General features: G+C 35.3%; 1 protein-coding gene across 22 annotated transcripts in view; it reads left to right on the top strand.

Annotated features, from left to right (window-relative positions):
- unc13bb (unc-13 homolog Bb (C. elegans)) overlaps positions 1–15,013 on the top strand; it is a 150,496-nt gene that overhangs the window by 40,832 nt on the left and 94,651 nt on the right. For all 22 annotated transcript variants that reach the window (XM_068223933.1, XM_068223934.1, XM_068223935.1 and 19 more), the window contains exon 3: positions 758–857. In XM_068223933.1, coding sequence (XP_068080034.1) covers positions 758–857 — 100 coding nt within the window. The remainder of the gene's footprint in view (positions 1–757; positions 858–15,013) is intronic.

Genomic DNA, 15,013 nt, shown 5'->3' on the forward strand with positions numbered 1-15,013 from the left:
TAGGTATACTTGAATTAATGCCAATGTATTAGTCGGAGTGCTAAGAACATCGTATAGCGTGCCACACTGCTCCGTCTAACCTGTTTTAGTCTGTTACTAACCTGTACAGTGGCTTGTAGTGCTATGGACTTAACGTAATCTACCAAGGATAATAACATGAACTCTGTTTGAATAATTCAAAACATAACAATTTATTAGTCAGGTAAAAATGTGTTATGCCAATTTATTCAGTCAATTCATAAACGATCTATACTAGACATCAAATTATCAAAGACAAATCCAAGATTAAAAGATGCATTGCTGACTTCAAAATATCATACCAATATACTATCGTACCAGTCACACTGAGAAATTTCAAATTATATCAAACATGATAGATAAAGTCACTTGGGCTGATTCAAAACAGTCAGACTTTGAAATTACCATTTTGTATGAGTATAGTATATAGAGAGGGTGGGTGAACAGGGATGCTTTAAATGAAGGACTGGAGGGGAGCTAGTTTTCTCGCATTCCCACCTGGTGGGTTGTGGAGCCGATTGTCTCTGTGTTTTCAGCTCATATTTGAATTGTCAAAGACATCAAAGTATTTGTGGTATCTCAAGTCTTACAATGTGAAGGGACATCATTATGATTACCATAATCCGGTTTGTTTTGCAATTTTACCCTCAGATGTCACTCTGCTCTCAAAGTGCATATAGATTAGGTTTCCAATCACATGAAACAATGTATATAAACCTGTTTTCTGCTTCATTTATAGATAAATTCAATGCTTATGTGACACTGAAAGTGCAAAATGTGAAGAGTACCACCATCACTGTGCGAGGAGACCAGCCGTGCTGGGAGCAAGACTTCATGTTGTAAGTTTGTCAAGAGTCTGCTTTTTTTCCACTAGTCATTCACACATGTGTAGAGCTATCTTTATGGGTACTTCCCATTGACAACCATTATACCATAATACAAATTGTATACAGTGGGGGGAAAGTATTCATTATGTCATGTTTTTTTTCTTTTTTCTGGGAAAAATATTTTACAGGAGCTGTTGACATGGAATTAAGCCAGATTTTGGTAAAATCCCAAACAATACCAACATAAATATAACAACACAAAAAAAATCTGAAAAAATTGTTACGTTTAAAAACAATGGAATGACTCAAGAATAATGTAATGAACTATTAAGTTGTATTAAGTACTATAAATAAAAGGCTATATATAAAATGGCAGCTTAAAGACGCCTCTTGTATGGAGAATTGCTTCAACAGATTGTAAAAAATCTTGATGGTTCTGTGGGTCTCGTCTATCAAATGTGATCTTTGTATTTTCTATTGTATTCAAGTCAGGTTTACTTCCTCTGAAATCATTTGAGAGTTTCATTGACTGTGTTTTGGATCATTGCCTTGCTGAAATGTCCAACCTGGTTTCATCTTTATCATCCTGCTAATGTAGATGTTGGACTGAAGCAGCTGATATTAATTTATACTGACAAAGGGCAGAGGATTGCTGTAGAACTACTCAGAGATTCAACTGCTGTCTGGGGTTTCACTACCTTTCTACACCTCCCTTTCTTCATGTGTTCAATACTGTTTTTCTGCACCCCCCCCCCCCTCTCACATTTTTGGTGCTTTATTGGCATGACAAATAGGGATGTCCCTATCCGATATTGATATCGGAAATTCGTCCGATATCAGTCCAAAAAACTCTATTGAACTGCGTTAAAATTCTTCGATATAAGCAGTCCGATACTCTCTAAACTCCGTTACAGCTATTCTATCCAGCAGCGTCCAGAGCCAGCGTGCAAAGCCCATGTGATCACAACACTGCTTGCTAGCAAAATCTCTAAGATTTAACATGCTCTTTACACTAGGTTATGGTGTAGTACGATAGAAATCTATTTTGACGGTAGCACACGCTGACGCTAGCAACAACGGCACATCTCTAACGTTACTGGTTTATTTACTTCACGTCAAGCGATCTTTACATTGTTTTGCATAAGGCTGCTAAGCAACATAAGGCACCGAATGGCGACGTAGCACACATCGTGCGAGCCTCAATTCGGTCATGGCATTTAGTGGTTCATCCAGTGTGATACCTAATTCATCACCAGCGCTTCCCACACATAAGTCTTTACCTCAGCGGCCCGGTTCTGTGTGCATGAGAAAAGTCTCCGCCACAGACTTGAGGGCTCTGCTGCTGCAGCAGACCCACAGAGACGAGTTGCTCTGACTTTAGCTTTAAGAAGAGCGCGAGGACACGCAGAAAAAAACCTACAATACATTATCTTTTTCCGGACATGTCCTCTATTTGGGACTTAAAAATTGCATTCAGCCAAGATTTATAAATCGCCGAACATGTCCCGGATTCTGCTTTCTTTAGCTGCGTTTCTTTACTTTTTTATACACAAACTTTCAATCTCAAACTCTCAGCAGCACTAAGACTAGAGAGGGAGCAGATTTGACCTGTCAGTGGTGCATATGGATAATAGGAGTGAAATAGTGGATTTATTATTCTTTATTTCATTTTTTAACTTAAACACTCTGAAAGGAACAGTGTCATGTAAAATGCTAAACTTTTTTGTTGTTTTCATTGTCTGTTAAATAAGAATAAGAAATCATTCTGTTGCTGAGGGCCTTTACAGTTTAAAAGAAAGAATGGAATTACATTTGGGGCAAAAGGAAAATTTTATTAGAGACATTCCCATGTTTAACTCTTTTTTTTTAAAAAAAAGCCCAGAAAGATAAAGTGCTCTGATAAACAGTGTCAGCTTTGCACATCAGTTTGCAGTTATTTACATTGTCTAATTTTCCCATGTGGGCAGTAGGGTGAAATCTGTGCAAATATGCAAATATAATGAATTTTGATAAATAAAATTATTCTTAAAAGTGACATTATTGTATGTGCTGTGGAGAAAAGGTGTGTTTCAATCCAGCCTCTGCAAGTATTTTTATGTTAAATATAATATGTGCAATATATATTATTATAAAATTAATAATGTTTGGGAACGTTGATACAGCCATAATCTTCTTATGATACAAACACAGATAAAATAGCTCTGATCATGTAAATGTTTGTACCAACCATACTGCACATTTTTATTAACTTAACAATAAATTATTTCTGCTGCCCAGTGTGAAAGATATTTTTCAGCTCAACTGGATCAAAAATTTATCAAAAAGCTGTGTGTGAAATTGAAATTTTCGACACTGAACCTTTAGCTGTTGTTCAATTAACAATATTTTTTTCTTACGTTCCTGCTCTCAGCAGTTTCTACTCTTTGCTGATGGTAAAAAATGAACAACTGAAGTGACCTGTAATTAGCATTTTGCACTTTAAAATTTTTTTTTATTTATTCAATTAAGATTTTTTCAGGGTCTTACTATTTATTCTTTAATTCTTTTTATATATTCTTATGTAAAAGTTTACATTTGTGCAACCAATAGTAAATAAAATGGTTGTTTTTTCCATGCTTACTGTTGCTGACTTGTTCTCAGTTTGATCTAGCCGTTCATACATTAGACTCAACAAAATAGGTAAAAATAAAGTTTTCCATAATTTGTACTGATATCGGATTTATATCGGTATCGGACTGATTGCTGCAATTTTGGTATCGTATCGGAAGTTAAAATGTTGTATCGGGACATCCCTAATGACAAATAACTGTACATTCGTATTGCAAAAGCAGTGCAGCGTCGCTGCGTACAAACAAGACAAATAGGGCAGTAGTTCAAACAAAGCGGGTCATTGTGGGTTTCTCAGATGGTGGCAGGAGTCATCATTCATATCATATTATTCATTTATAAGAATAAAAATAATAATAAATCGGAATAAGCTGTACATTTAACAATTAACATTTTAGGATAAAACAGTAATAAAAAACAATAATAATCAGTATATTTACAATGATTCCTTTACAATAATCTAGGTGTGTGTGTGTGTGTGTGTGTGTGTGTGTGTGTGTGTGTGTGTGTGTGTGTGTGTGTGTGTGTGTGTGTGTGTGTGTGTGTGTGTGTGTGTGTGTGTGTGTGTGTGTGTGAGAGTGAGTGAGTGAGTGAGTGAGTGAGTGAGTGAGTGAGTGAGTGAGTGAGTGAGTGAGTGAGTGAGTGAGTGAGTGAGAGAGCGCATCACTGATGTTTTTATTGATCTGCTCTCTCTTTTTGTGACAGGCATTAATGTATTGGTTAGCTTGAAGAACACAGTAATTTTTCCCCCTAGTCAGTACTGTTTTTTTTCTAATTCAGTGAATTGTGGGTAAGTTTACTTTGTTTTCCTGCTGCTTCATTCCAGTAAATTAGATATTCTTCTTTTCATGCATTTATTATTTGATTGGGCTTAATTCTGTAGATAAGCATGTCCGTGTCCTGATGCTGCCTGCTTTTAGTCATATTTGCTATGTTGGTTTGTGTTTGTAACTTCAGGACCATCTGAATCAGGTGGCTTTTTTTTAATCCTTGTTTTTTGAGGGCTTTAAAATTATAAGAGTTGGGGTCACTCATTTTTAAGTGTTTCCAAAATTTGACTGCTTGTTTTTCAATGCGCATGTGTAAATGATACTAATTCTGCCCTGCATGCATTGCTGGGTGTGTTCCTCTTTACCCTGAGGATGCTCCTACAGAACTCTGCACGTAGGCTTTCAATTGAATGTTTATCCCACTTATCAAACTCATGACTGAGGAAAGGACCCTACACTTTACTCCCGTATAGCACTATATGTTCAAACACCGACTGGAAAATTTTGAGCCAGATTCAAATTAGAATTTCTATTTGTGTTGATTTTTTAAAGGAGTAAAAGGCCCTTCTTGCTTTCTCTTTCAGTTTATTCACAGCCAGATTTAGTTTTCTATTAGCACTTATTTTCAATCCAAGGTATGTGTAGCTTGTGGCATGTTCAATTTTGTCATACCAAGGGTGAAACTGTGTTTTTTTCCCTGACATCTGTATTTTTCTGCAATTATTTGGGTTTTAGTTTTCTTTGGGTCAACGGTCAGGGCCCAGGTCAGACAGAAGCTGTGCAGGATATCCAGTTTATCCGGCCAAATTGAATCAAATGCTTTCTGAAAATCTACAAAGCAAGCGAATATTTTGTTTTTGTTTTGATTGACATATCTGTCAACCAGAGTCTGAAGGGTGAAGATAAGGTCTGATGTTTTGTAATTTGGCAGAAACCCAATCTGACTTTTGCTGAGGACATTGTGCTCTGTAAGGAAGCCTATGAGTCTGGTGTTGATGATGCTGCAGAACAGCTTCCCCAGATTACAGTTCACACAGATGCCTCTGTAATTATTTGGGTCCTGATTTGTCACAACTTTTGAATATGAGCGTTATTAATCCTTTAATCCATTTGTCAGGAAAATGACCAGCACTCTGAACCAAATTGAACAATTTCATTATAGCCAATTGGAAATTGTGATTTATGTTTTTAATCATATCATTAAGGATACCGTCTGGACCACTTGTTTTTTATTTTTTTATTTTTATTTTATTTTTTTTTGGTAGGACTTTGAACTCTGAATTGGTTAATTTATCATATATAAACGATTGTTTAGTACTCATGTTTATTTTACTAAACAGTTTTTCTAAAAGTGGTTTTTCCAGTTGTCTCCAATTTGTATTGTTAGCTGTTCACGTTTCCTTTTAGTAAGGTTCCAGTTGGCCCAGAAATTGTTTGAGTCAACAGATTCTTCAATTGTGTTGAGCTGTTTTTGGGTGTACTCTTCTTTCTTTTTTCTGATTGTGTTTTTATATTTTTTAGCTCCTCACTGTACTGAAGACGTAAATTTGTATTCTCTGGTTGTCTGTGGTTTTTAATTTGCTAGTTGTCTTAAGTTTTTCCTTATAGTTTACAATCAAAGTCATGCCATTTTTCTTTCTCTTGTTTTTTGTTTTTAAAGTTTTCTTAGTAGTTTTAATATTAGATATCGTTGCCAAATAATCAAATATGTAATTTATGTTTTCTACAGCTAGATTAACACCATCACTATTATCAGGATAACTATTTTCTATAAGTTTATCCAAAAGTAAACCTATTTGGGGGTCTTCAATTATGTTCCTGTATTTCTCAAAGCTGTCTTGTACCCATCTATAATTATTTTTAATGTTATACAATTTACCATATTGTGAAAATATATTAGTATTCTTGTTCCTTTTTATATAAAGTGTAATTTGCCTGTGATCTCATAGAGGTGTTAGTGATTTAACAGTGAATGCACTGAAAGAGAACGGATCTAAATCTGTGATCATGGAGTCAACTGTTGAGCGACTGGGAAGTGACTGGGGCTGGGTTGAGCTGTTGGTGTTTCTGCCCAGAGAGTCTTCTTTCACCCTGCCATTGACCAGATACAAACCAAGACTGCGACAGAGCTCAAGTAGGAGCTTTCCATATTATTTATTTGGGCATCAGAGTTATTCCTAATTATTTACACCATTTTGTTGATAACTCTGTCCAAATGTGTATTTATTCTCACTGTCTGTGGTACAGTCAGTTAAGGACCCTGTTCTAGCATTGAGATTTAAACACAGCAGTGCACTTCCCTGGGCCTGGAAGTGGGTTATTTGAGTCTGGATGGTCTCAAAGTTGTTTTCATTATAATGTGGAGATTCGGATGGAGGAATGTATAACAATATGTCATTTTTGATTTGACTGAGCTGATTGTCGTTTTTGAGCCAAATATGAGATTCTTCTTTTAAAATAAATTTGATGTATTTATCAAGTTTGAGTTTGTTCCAGATTATCGTGCCCCCAGGATCCCTACCATGTTTCATTTTTTCATGTTTTTTTAGATGAAATGGATTTTTTACGGTATCCCGTGGGACAAAGAGTGACCTCATCAGTTCTGCGCCATGTTTCCTGGAGTATTATGATGTCTATGTCTGAAATGCTTATCCAAGGTGTTAACTTTACACTCAAGACTGGATGAGACTAGATATGCATACACCCTGGATATTCCACAGTGAGATCGTCAGCGATTTAATTTGGTCAACAAACAATTTTAACATTCCTCTAGAATAAAACTAATCTATATAAACCATAAAATACCTACATATCATATATTATATATAAAATATACTTATCATTATATAGAGTTCAAGCAAATTTGAGTATTTTTAGTATTTCTCTCTTTCTCTTAATTCAAAAATGACTTTATTGGCATGACAAATGTTACAATTGCATTGCCAAAGCATTTATAAAGTTTACATTAAAAAGTAGCATACATATATAATAAAAACACAGTAAGTAGTAGTAGTAGTGGTAAAAAAAAAAAAAAAAAAAAATATATATATATATATATATATATATATATATATATATATATATATATATATATATATATATATATATATATATATATATATATATATATATATTTATATTAAGGGTGGAGCCGAACCCGAATACGGTATTCGGAAAGGCACGAATAGCGTGTTTTTACGAATACTTAATTCGAACAAATACTTGAAAAATTATTTGTATTCGGGAGCAAGAAAAACACTATATCAAAAAGCAGCGTTTCCTCATGAGACCATAGTGCATGCCCGCGTGAGTGAGTGAGTGAGTGAGAGAGAGAGAGAGAGAGATAGAGAGAGACGCTCAGTCAGAAGTCGGAGGGCGCTTCTCCACAGCAACAGACAGAAGGCTCGGCTGAGCGAAAAAAATACTTCACTGCATCATTATTTTTGTTAAATAGATTTTTGTACCTTAATTGGGTTCCAGAGGCAGTTTATAAACTTGTAGCGGAGTTTGATCGGACGTCTGACGTCTGCAATCGGGTGCTCTGTTTACGCAACGTTAGCTCTGTTAGCACGGTAATTTAGACAATAGACTGTTGACAGAGTAACGTTAACGTTTGTTTATAAAGGTTAAAACGATGCTTGTGCAGTTGTGTCGAATAGTATGCACCTATGGGAGTTATATGGTACGTCTACATTACTGTCTTTTGCAGACAGCAAGATATATGCTATAGGCTAGTTAACCTTAGCATAGCTTCCCGTCACTTTTTATAAACTTAAAACTCCTCAAATACATTTGGGCACTATGAAAAAATGAGACTGCTGCTGAGCCATTTCTTGGTCCTCCACCAGTCAAAAGAAAAAAAAAAACATTCAGGTTCTGTGTGGAAGCATTTTACAGTCAGTGGTGCTGCAGATAAAACAAAGTGATACTGTATAATGTGTGCAAAAGTGAAATCAGCAGAGGCAGAGATATTAAACATCTGTCAACATCTTCTATCCATAATCATTCATTCATTTCTTTTCGGCTAAGTCCCTTTATCAATCTGGGGTTGCCACAGTGGAATGAACCACCAATTTATCCAGCATATGTTTTACGCTGTGGCTGCCCTTCCAGCTGCTACCCAGCACTGGGAAACATCCATACTCTCTCTTTCACACACATACAATAGGGACAATTTAGCTTACCCAGTTCACCTGTATTGCATGTGTTTGGACTGTGGTGGAAACCGGAGCACCCGGAGGAAACCCACGCCAACATGGGGAGAACCCAGTCAGGGCTCGAACCAGCAACCTTCTTGCTGTGAGGCGACAGTGCTACTCACTGTGCCACCGCGCAACCTTCTATGTAATGTATTATCACATGCACTAAAAGCATCCTCTCCTGATACTGTCTGTGAACCCCCCACAAGCATAAATCCCCTCAATCAGTCCAGCTATGTTCTGCTAAATCCTCCACAAGCACCAAACCATCAACACAGCCACATTCTGCCCCAGCAAGTCAGTTTCAAACATAAAAAAAAAAAACTTTGTGTCTGTTTTGTGGCAGGCAGATGACAATAGCAGGGCTGTATCTTTTAGTATTATATAGAATACTTTTGTTCTGCCAGATCTCCCAGGCAGGGTTTTATTTAGATTTATTTAGTTAATTTTAGTTTTTGGAATTTTGTGCATTGGAAAGAAGTTCTTTCAGAAGAAGAACAGTTTTTTGAAGTATTATTTGTTTTTATTCTGTCTATTCAGTGTCCTTCAACAAGAACGGTGGTGGTGGGGTTCATAATATTCACAATGGTATTTTATTAGTTGTTGGTTTAACTATGGATGAGATAATGGCTTCTATGTTATTATATTTTCAATGACATTTCTTGTCACATGTTCAAAACAACAGCCAATATTGCATATCTATAATTTATATAATGGGTATAATTAAACAATACTTTCACTATAACGTAAATTAGAAGTGTAATAGAAAAAATATATATTTTTGCGCCATTTTGAATTTTACTCGAATACAAATACAAATACAAATACAAATATTTTTCCCCCCTCAACAAATACAAATACAAATACCGGCTGCTCCGCACATCCCTAATATATATATATATATATATATATATATATATATATATATATATATATATATATATATATATATATACATATATATACATATATATATATATATATATATATATATATATATATATACATAATAAATCATATTATTCAATATATTATTCAATGTATCATATTATTCATACATTCATTCATTTATTCATTCATTTTCTTTTCGGCTTTGTCCCTTTATTAATCCGTGGTCGCCAACTTATCCAGCACATGTTTTACACAGTGGATACCCTTCAAGCTGCAACCCATCTCTGGGAAACATCCATACACATACTCATTCACACTCATACACTACGGACAATTTAGCTTTAGCTTACCCAATTCAACTGTACCTCATGTCTTTGGACTGTGGGTAAAACCGAAGCACCCGGAGGAAACCCACGCGAATGCATCGACATGCAAACTCCACACAGAAATGCCAACTGAACCAGCTGAAGCTCAAACCAGTGACCTTCTTGCTGTGAGGCGACAGCACTACCTACTGTGCCACTACGTCGCCTTATTCATACAAATCAATAATAAATTATTATAGATCAAAATAAACTGTACATTTAACAATCAGTATTTTAGGATCAATATCAATCAATATTTCTAAATTCAATATCAATTTCAAATCAATATTAAAAAAAAAAACAATAATAATCAGTATTGTTGTATCTCTCTCTTGTTCTTGTTCTCTTTAATTCAAATTCAAACTTGCATTATTGGCATGATAAATGTTAAATGTATTGTCAAAGCATTTTTGATGTTTACATTAAATAGAACCTAAATAGAACCTTACATTAAATGGAACCTTTTCTAAATAGAAAACAAATGACACAGTAGTAAATGATCAATTAAAACAAACAATAATTAATTAATCAACACTTTAGGATGTAAGCGCATCACTGATGTTTTTGTAGGTCCCCTTTTTCTTTTTGTGACAGGCATCAATTTATTGTGGCGTGAACAGTTTTTTTAATTAGTAATATATTGAAGTTGTGTTTTATTGCTTAACTTTGTGAATTTAGGGTAAGCGGGCTGGAATTTGGCGTAGTATGTTCACTTTTATGTGCTGTTAGTTTGTGCGGTGGGTGATGAAGTGTTGCTCCTCACTCTGGGATGCCAGTTCTTTCTGTATTGACCATCTCTACAGTCAGACTGTGAGCACTCTGTCTGTATTTCCTTAGTTTTTGTTCTAAATTACTGTTCTTTACAGCACTTAGATATGTTGCTGTTGCATAATCTCATTTTATAATATTAAATAACATTAAACATTGCTTTGTTTCTCCACTTATTCATCTTAATAGATTTTTTAGTTTGGTGTTTTTATAATTTGCTTGGGTTAAATTCAATGAATGAGCATGTCAGGATGATGCTCCCTGCTGTTGGTAATGTTTGCTGTGTTGGTTTGTAACTTTAGGACCACCAAAATCTGGACTTTTTTCTGTGTTCATTTCATGGTTTTTAAGGGTTTAAAAATTATAAGAGTGGTTGTCCCGCTTTTTAATGCATTCCAAAATTTGACAATTCGTTTCTCAATGCGCATGTGTAGAGTATACTGACCTAATTCTGTTACCTTATGATGTTCTTACAGAACACTGCATGTTGAGTTTCTGCTTTTAGGGTTTCTCTTTTTCTCTCTATTTGTCTCTTTCACTCTCTCTTTCCCTCTTACTGCTTGTAAGTCTTTTGTTGACAAACTAATGAGCTTCTCTCAGCCACCAAGAAAATAGCCAAGATAATTAGGCTGTCAGTGTGTCATGTTACACATCTAGAGCCAGATGGTTCCTTACAGTGGAAGTGTCATTTCTGTGTTAATATGCTGTTGATCTTTAAAAAAAAAAAAAAAAAAGCTTTTCCTTAACTGAAGAGTGAACAGGACACGGTTGTGAGTCAAATGACTAGAAATCAGATGTTTCAGATTTAGAAGCACGTTTAAAAGTGACCTAAATTACATATGAAAAAACTAAGCTCTTGTGTTGTTGCAGTCGACTCATACAACATAATCCGACCTTTGTCAGAGAAAATTGTGTGATGGTGCACATTGCAGTTTCATGATTCTGGATAATCGTGGGCTTAATGTATTTAAAAAGATGTACTTATAAGATGTACAAGATGTCCTTGCACGACTATATAGATGGATGGATAGATCGATAGATGGATGAATGGATAGAAAGATAGATAGATACATGCAGAAATTTTTTAAATATATATGTTAATGAAAATTGTTTAAAAATTACCTTTTTAATTACTTATTCTTTTCTTCGTTTATTATCATTAATGGAAGAATCAAAAGTTTTGAAGAAAACTATTGAATGAACAATGTTTATTTATTTATTTATTTATTTAAGCTTCGCAGTGGCAAAGCAGTGGGGGTGGATAAGATTCACCCTGTGTATCTTAAGTCTCTAGATATTGTGAGGCTGTCTTGACTGACACGTCTCTACAATATCGCATAGAGGTCAGGGATAGTACCTCTATACTTGGCAAATGGGGTGGTGGTTCCCATTTTTAAGAAGGGGGACCGGAGGCTGTGCTCCAACTATAGGGGGATCACACTCCTCAGCCTTCTTGGGAACTGGAACTGGGTGCTGGAGAGGAGGATCCAAGAGGAACAATGCAGGTTTTTGTCCAGGCTGTGTTACACTGCACCAGCTCTTTACCCTCACCAGGGTGCTTGAGGGTTCATGTGAGTATGCACAACCAGGCCGCATGTGTTTTGTGGACTTGGGGAAGGCATTTGACCGTGTCCCTCGTGGCATACGGTGGAGGGTGCTCTGGGAATATGGGGTTAGAGGCGGTCTGCTAAGGGCTGTCTTGTCCCTGTATGAAGTTGGAGTTTGGTTCACATTGCCGGCAATAAGTTAAACTTGTTTCCAGTGCATGTTGGGATCCGGCAGGGCTGCCCTTTGTCACTAATTTTTTTCATAATTTTTATGGACAGAATTTCAAAGTGCAGCCTTTGGCTGGAGGGGGTGGTTTGCTGATGAGTGTGATGCAGCTGGGATGAGTGTCAGCACCTCCAAGTCCGAGGTCATGGTGCTCCACCGGAAAAAGGGGGTTGCCATATCCAGGTTAGAGTAAAGTCCTTACCCCAGGTGGAGGAGTTCAAGTATCCTGGGGTTTTGTTCACGAGTGAGGGAATGATGGAACATGAGATTCACATGCATCTGCAGCAGTAATGCAGTCGATGTGCTAGTCCGTTGTGGTAAAGGAGCTGTCGCCCAGGAGGAGCTCGTAGTAGAGTCGCTGCTCCTCCACATTGAGAGAAATCAGCTCAGGGTGGCTCGAGCATCTGTTTCGGATGCCTTCTTAGGGAGGTGTTCCAGGCATGTCCCATTGGGAAGACCCAGGACACACTGGAGGGTCTATGTTTCTCAGCTGGCCTGGGAACACCTCAGGATCCTCCTGGAGGAGCTGGAGCAAGTGTCTGGGGAGAGGGAAGTCCGGGGTTGTCTACTAAGACTGCTGCCCCTGTGACCCAGCCTCGGAAAAGCAGATAAAAAAATACTAATAATTATATATATATATATATACTAATAATTTTATATATATATATATATATATATATATATATATATATATATATATATATATATATATATATATATATATATATATATATATATATATATATTTTTTTTTATATATTTTTTTTTTATATTTTTTTTTTTTGTCAAACTTCTTACTATCTACTGGTTTGACAGTGTAACCAGTACAGCCTTCATTTGAAAATACTTTATACAATTTTTTTTTGTCACTTCTCTGTTTAATATTTTTTCCTCAGTACTTATGTGATCCTTTGAATGTTTGTAAAACAACTTATGATGCCATTTTAACTAAAATATTAAAGAGTGAAGCAGTTTTGTGTCAGTTCCCTTGTTTGCTGTGCAGAACTCTATGTTTGCTGTGATCATACTCGTCAAGACTTTTAAACTGTTAATCGTAATGTTGTTGTGTCGGTTTTGTTGGTTTAAATGTTTAATATAAATAGTTTTTAATAAATAAAATTTGTATAAAGAAAGTATGAAGTTCTGATATAAACAATACTGGCTTTGGGTTTATCCAGACAGCATGTCAAATTTCTAAGAACTTCTTTCTCCAACTGAAAATTGTGTTTTGCTCCAGGACATGAAACTGGCTCTGTGTGCTTTGTTGCACATTTCTTTCTCTCTCAGTGATTTCCATCTATTTGTTTAGATTTCTGCCTGTCCTCGTGTTACATGCATTTTGCGCTAGGTGTTGATGTGTGTCTTTGTTTGCACATTTACTGGGATGTGGTTGTCTGTTGTTTCTCAGTTTGAGTCTTAAATCAACTGTTGCTTTACAGTGCACCCTCCGCCTCTTCTGTTTGCAGAGTTATATCCTTTTGTTCAAGATACTAATATGTTTATTTCTCTTAACAATTTTCTTGTTTGTCTTAAAACTTTAAACTTAAACATTAACTGATCACACATGCAATGTTTATATTTTTAAATATGTAAAGCCTGATCTTTGAAGGAATAGATCAGTATCACATAAAACATAAACAAGGCAATGTAAAATAGATAAATAGACTTACATCGGTATTGCTACTGAAAATAAATGGAAGAATTTTTTTAATTTTCTTTGTTTATTTTCAGCGACTTTTGTTAGTTTTTGGAAATAGTTATTTTGCTATTAACATTTATGAGCATTTTGTTTAAATAAATATTTTTAGTGACCTTTATGCACTTATATTAGACAAGCAATTTTATAAATAAGTGCATAAATAAAAAAAGAATATTACAAATGTATATTTAATCATATTAATTAGAACTGTATAGGGTATTACTGTTAACTGTTAGGTACTCTATACTGCAAAAATGCAACTGTAACTGTGCAAAAATGGAGGATTCCACACAATTCCCACACAATGTTGTCCCAACACAAACTACTCTCTGCACCCGCAAGTATGAGTCGGTAAGCTGCATGTCACTAGTTACCCATTAAATACAGAATTTATTATAAAATGTTATTATTTGTTTACAAAGCTGTCAAATAATCTTGCTTCTCAGTACCTTACAGACCTGCTCTGTCCATATACCCCATCTCGATCATTGAGATATCATGATTTCAATATCACTCATCTTGCCCAGAACACACCTTAAAAAACAAGGGGATCTAGCATTTGCTGTTGCTGGTCCTAAACTCTGGAAAACTTTACCAATTCACATTAAACTTTTCCCCTCCATTTCTGTGTTTAAGTCTGTTTTAAAGACCTATCTATTTTCTCTCACTTTTATTATTCATTGATCACTGTTTTATTGCTTTTATTTGTTAAAAGCTTCTTTTATTATTCAGCTTCCTTCTATGTCTTTAGTACTTCTATGTACAGCATTTTAGTCAACTTTGGTTGTTTTCAAATGTGCTTTATAAATAAATAAATATTGTATTGTATTGTATTTATATAAGTCATTTTAGATTTAACTAGATAACTTAAAATATCTGAAAATACTGCTAAAGTGTCATCTCTTTTGCAGTGCATTAATATATATATATATATATATATATATATATAATGACTCATGAAAAGCCTTAAAAGTGTCCATTCACTCAAACTTTTGCTGCTTGTTCAAGCGATTAAAAATGATTAAGATTACAATCAATTTGTTTTAGGACAACATAAAGGGATTGTGTGGAACCCAGCATTTTTTCAGTGTTGACT

This window comes from Danio rerio, chromosome 10 (assembly GCF_049306965.1).
Source record: "Danio rerio strain Tuebingen ecotype United States chromosome 10, GRCz12tu, whole genome shotgun sequence".
Taxonomy (NCBI): domain Eukaryota; kingdom Metazoa; phylum Chordata; class Actinopteri; order Cypriniformes; family Danionidae; genus Danio; species Danio rerio.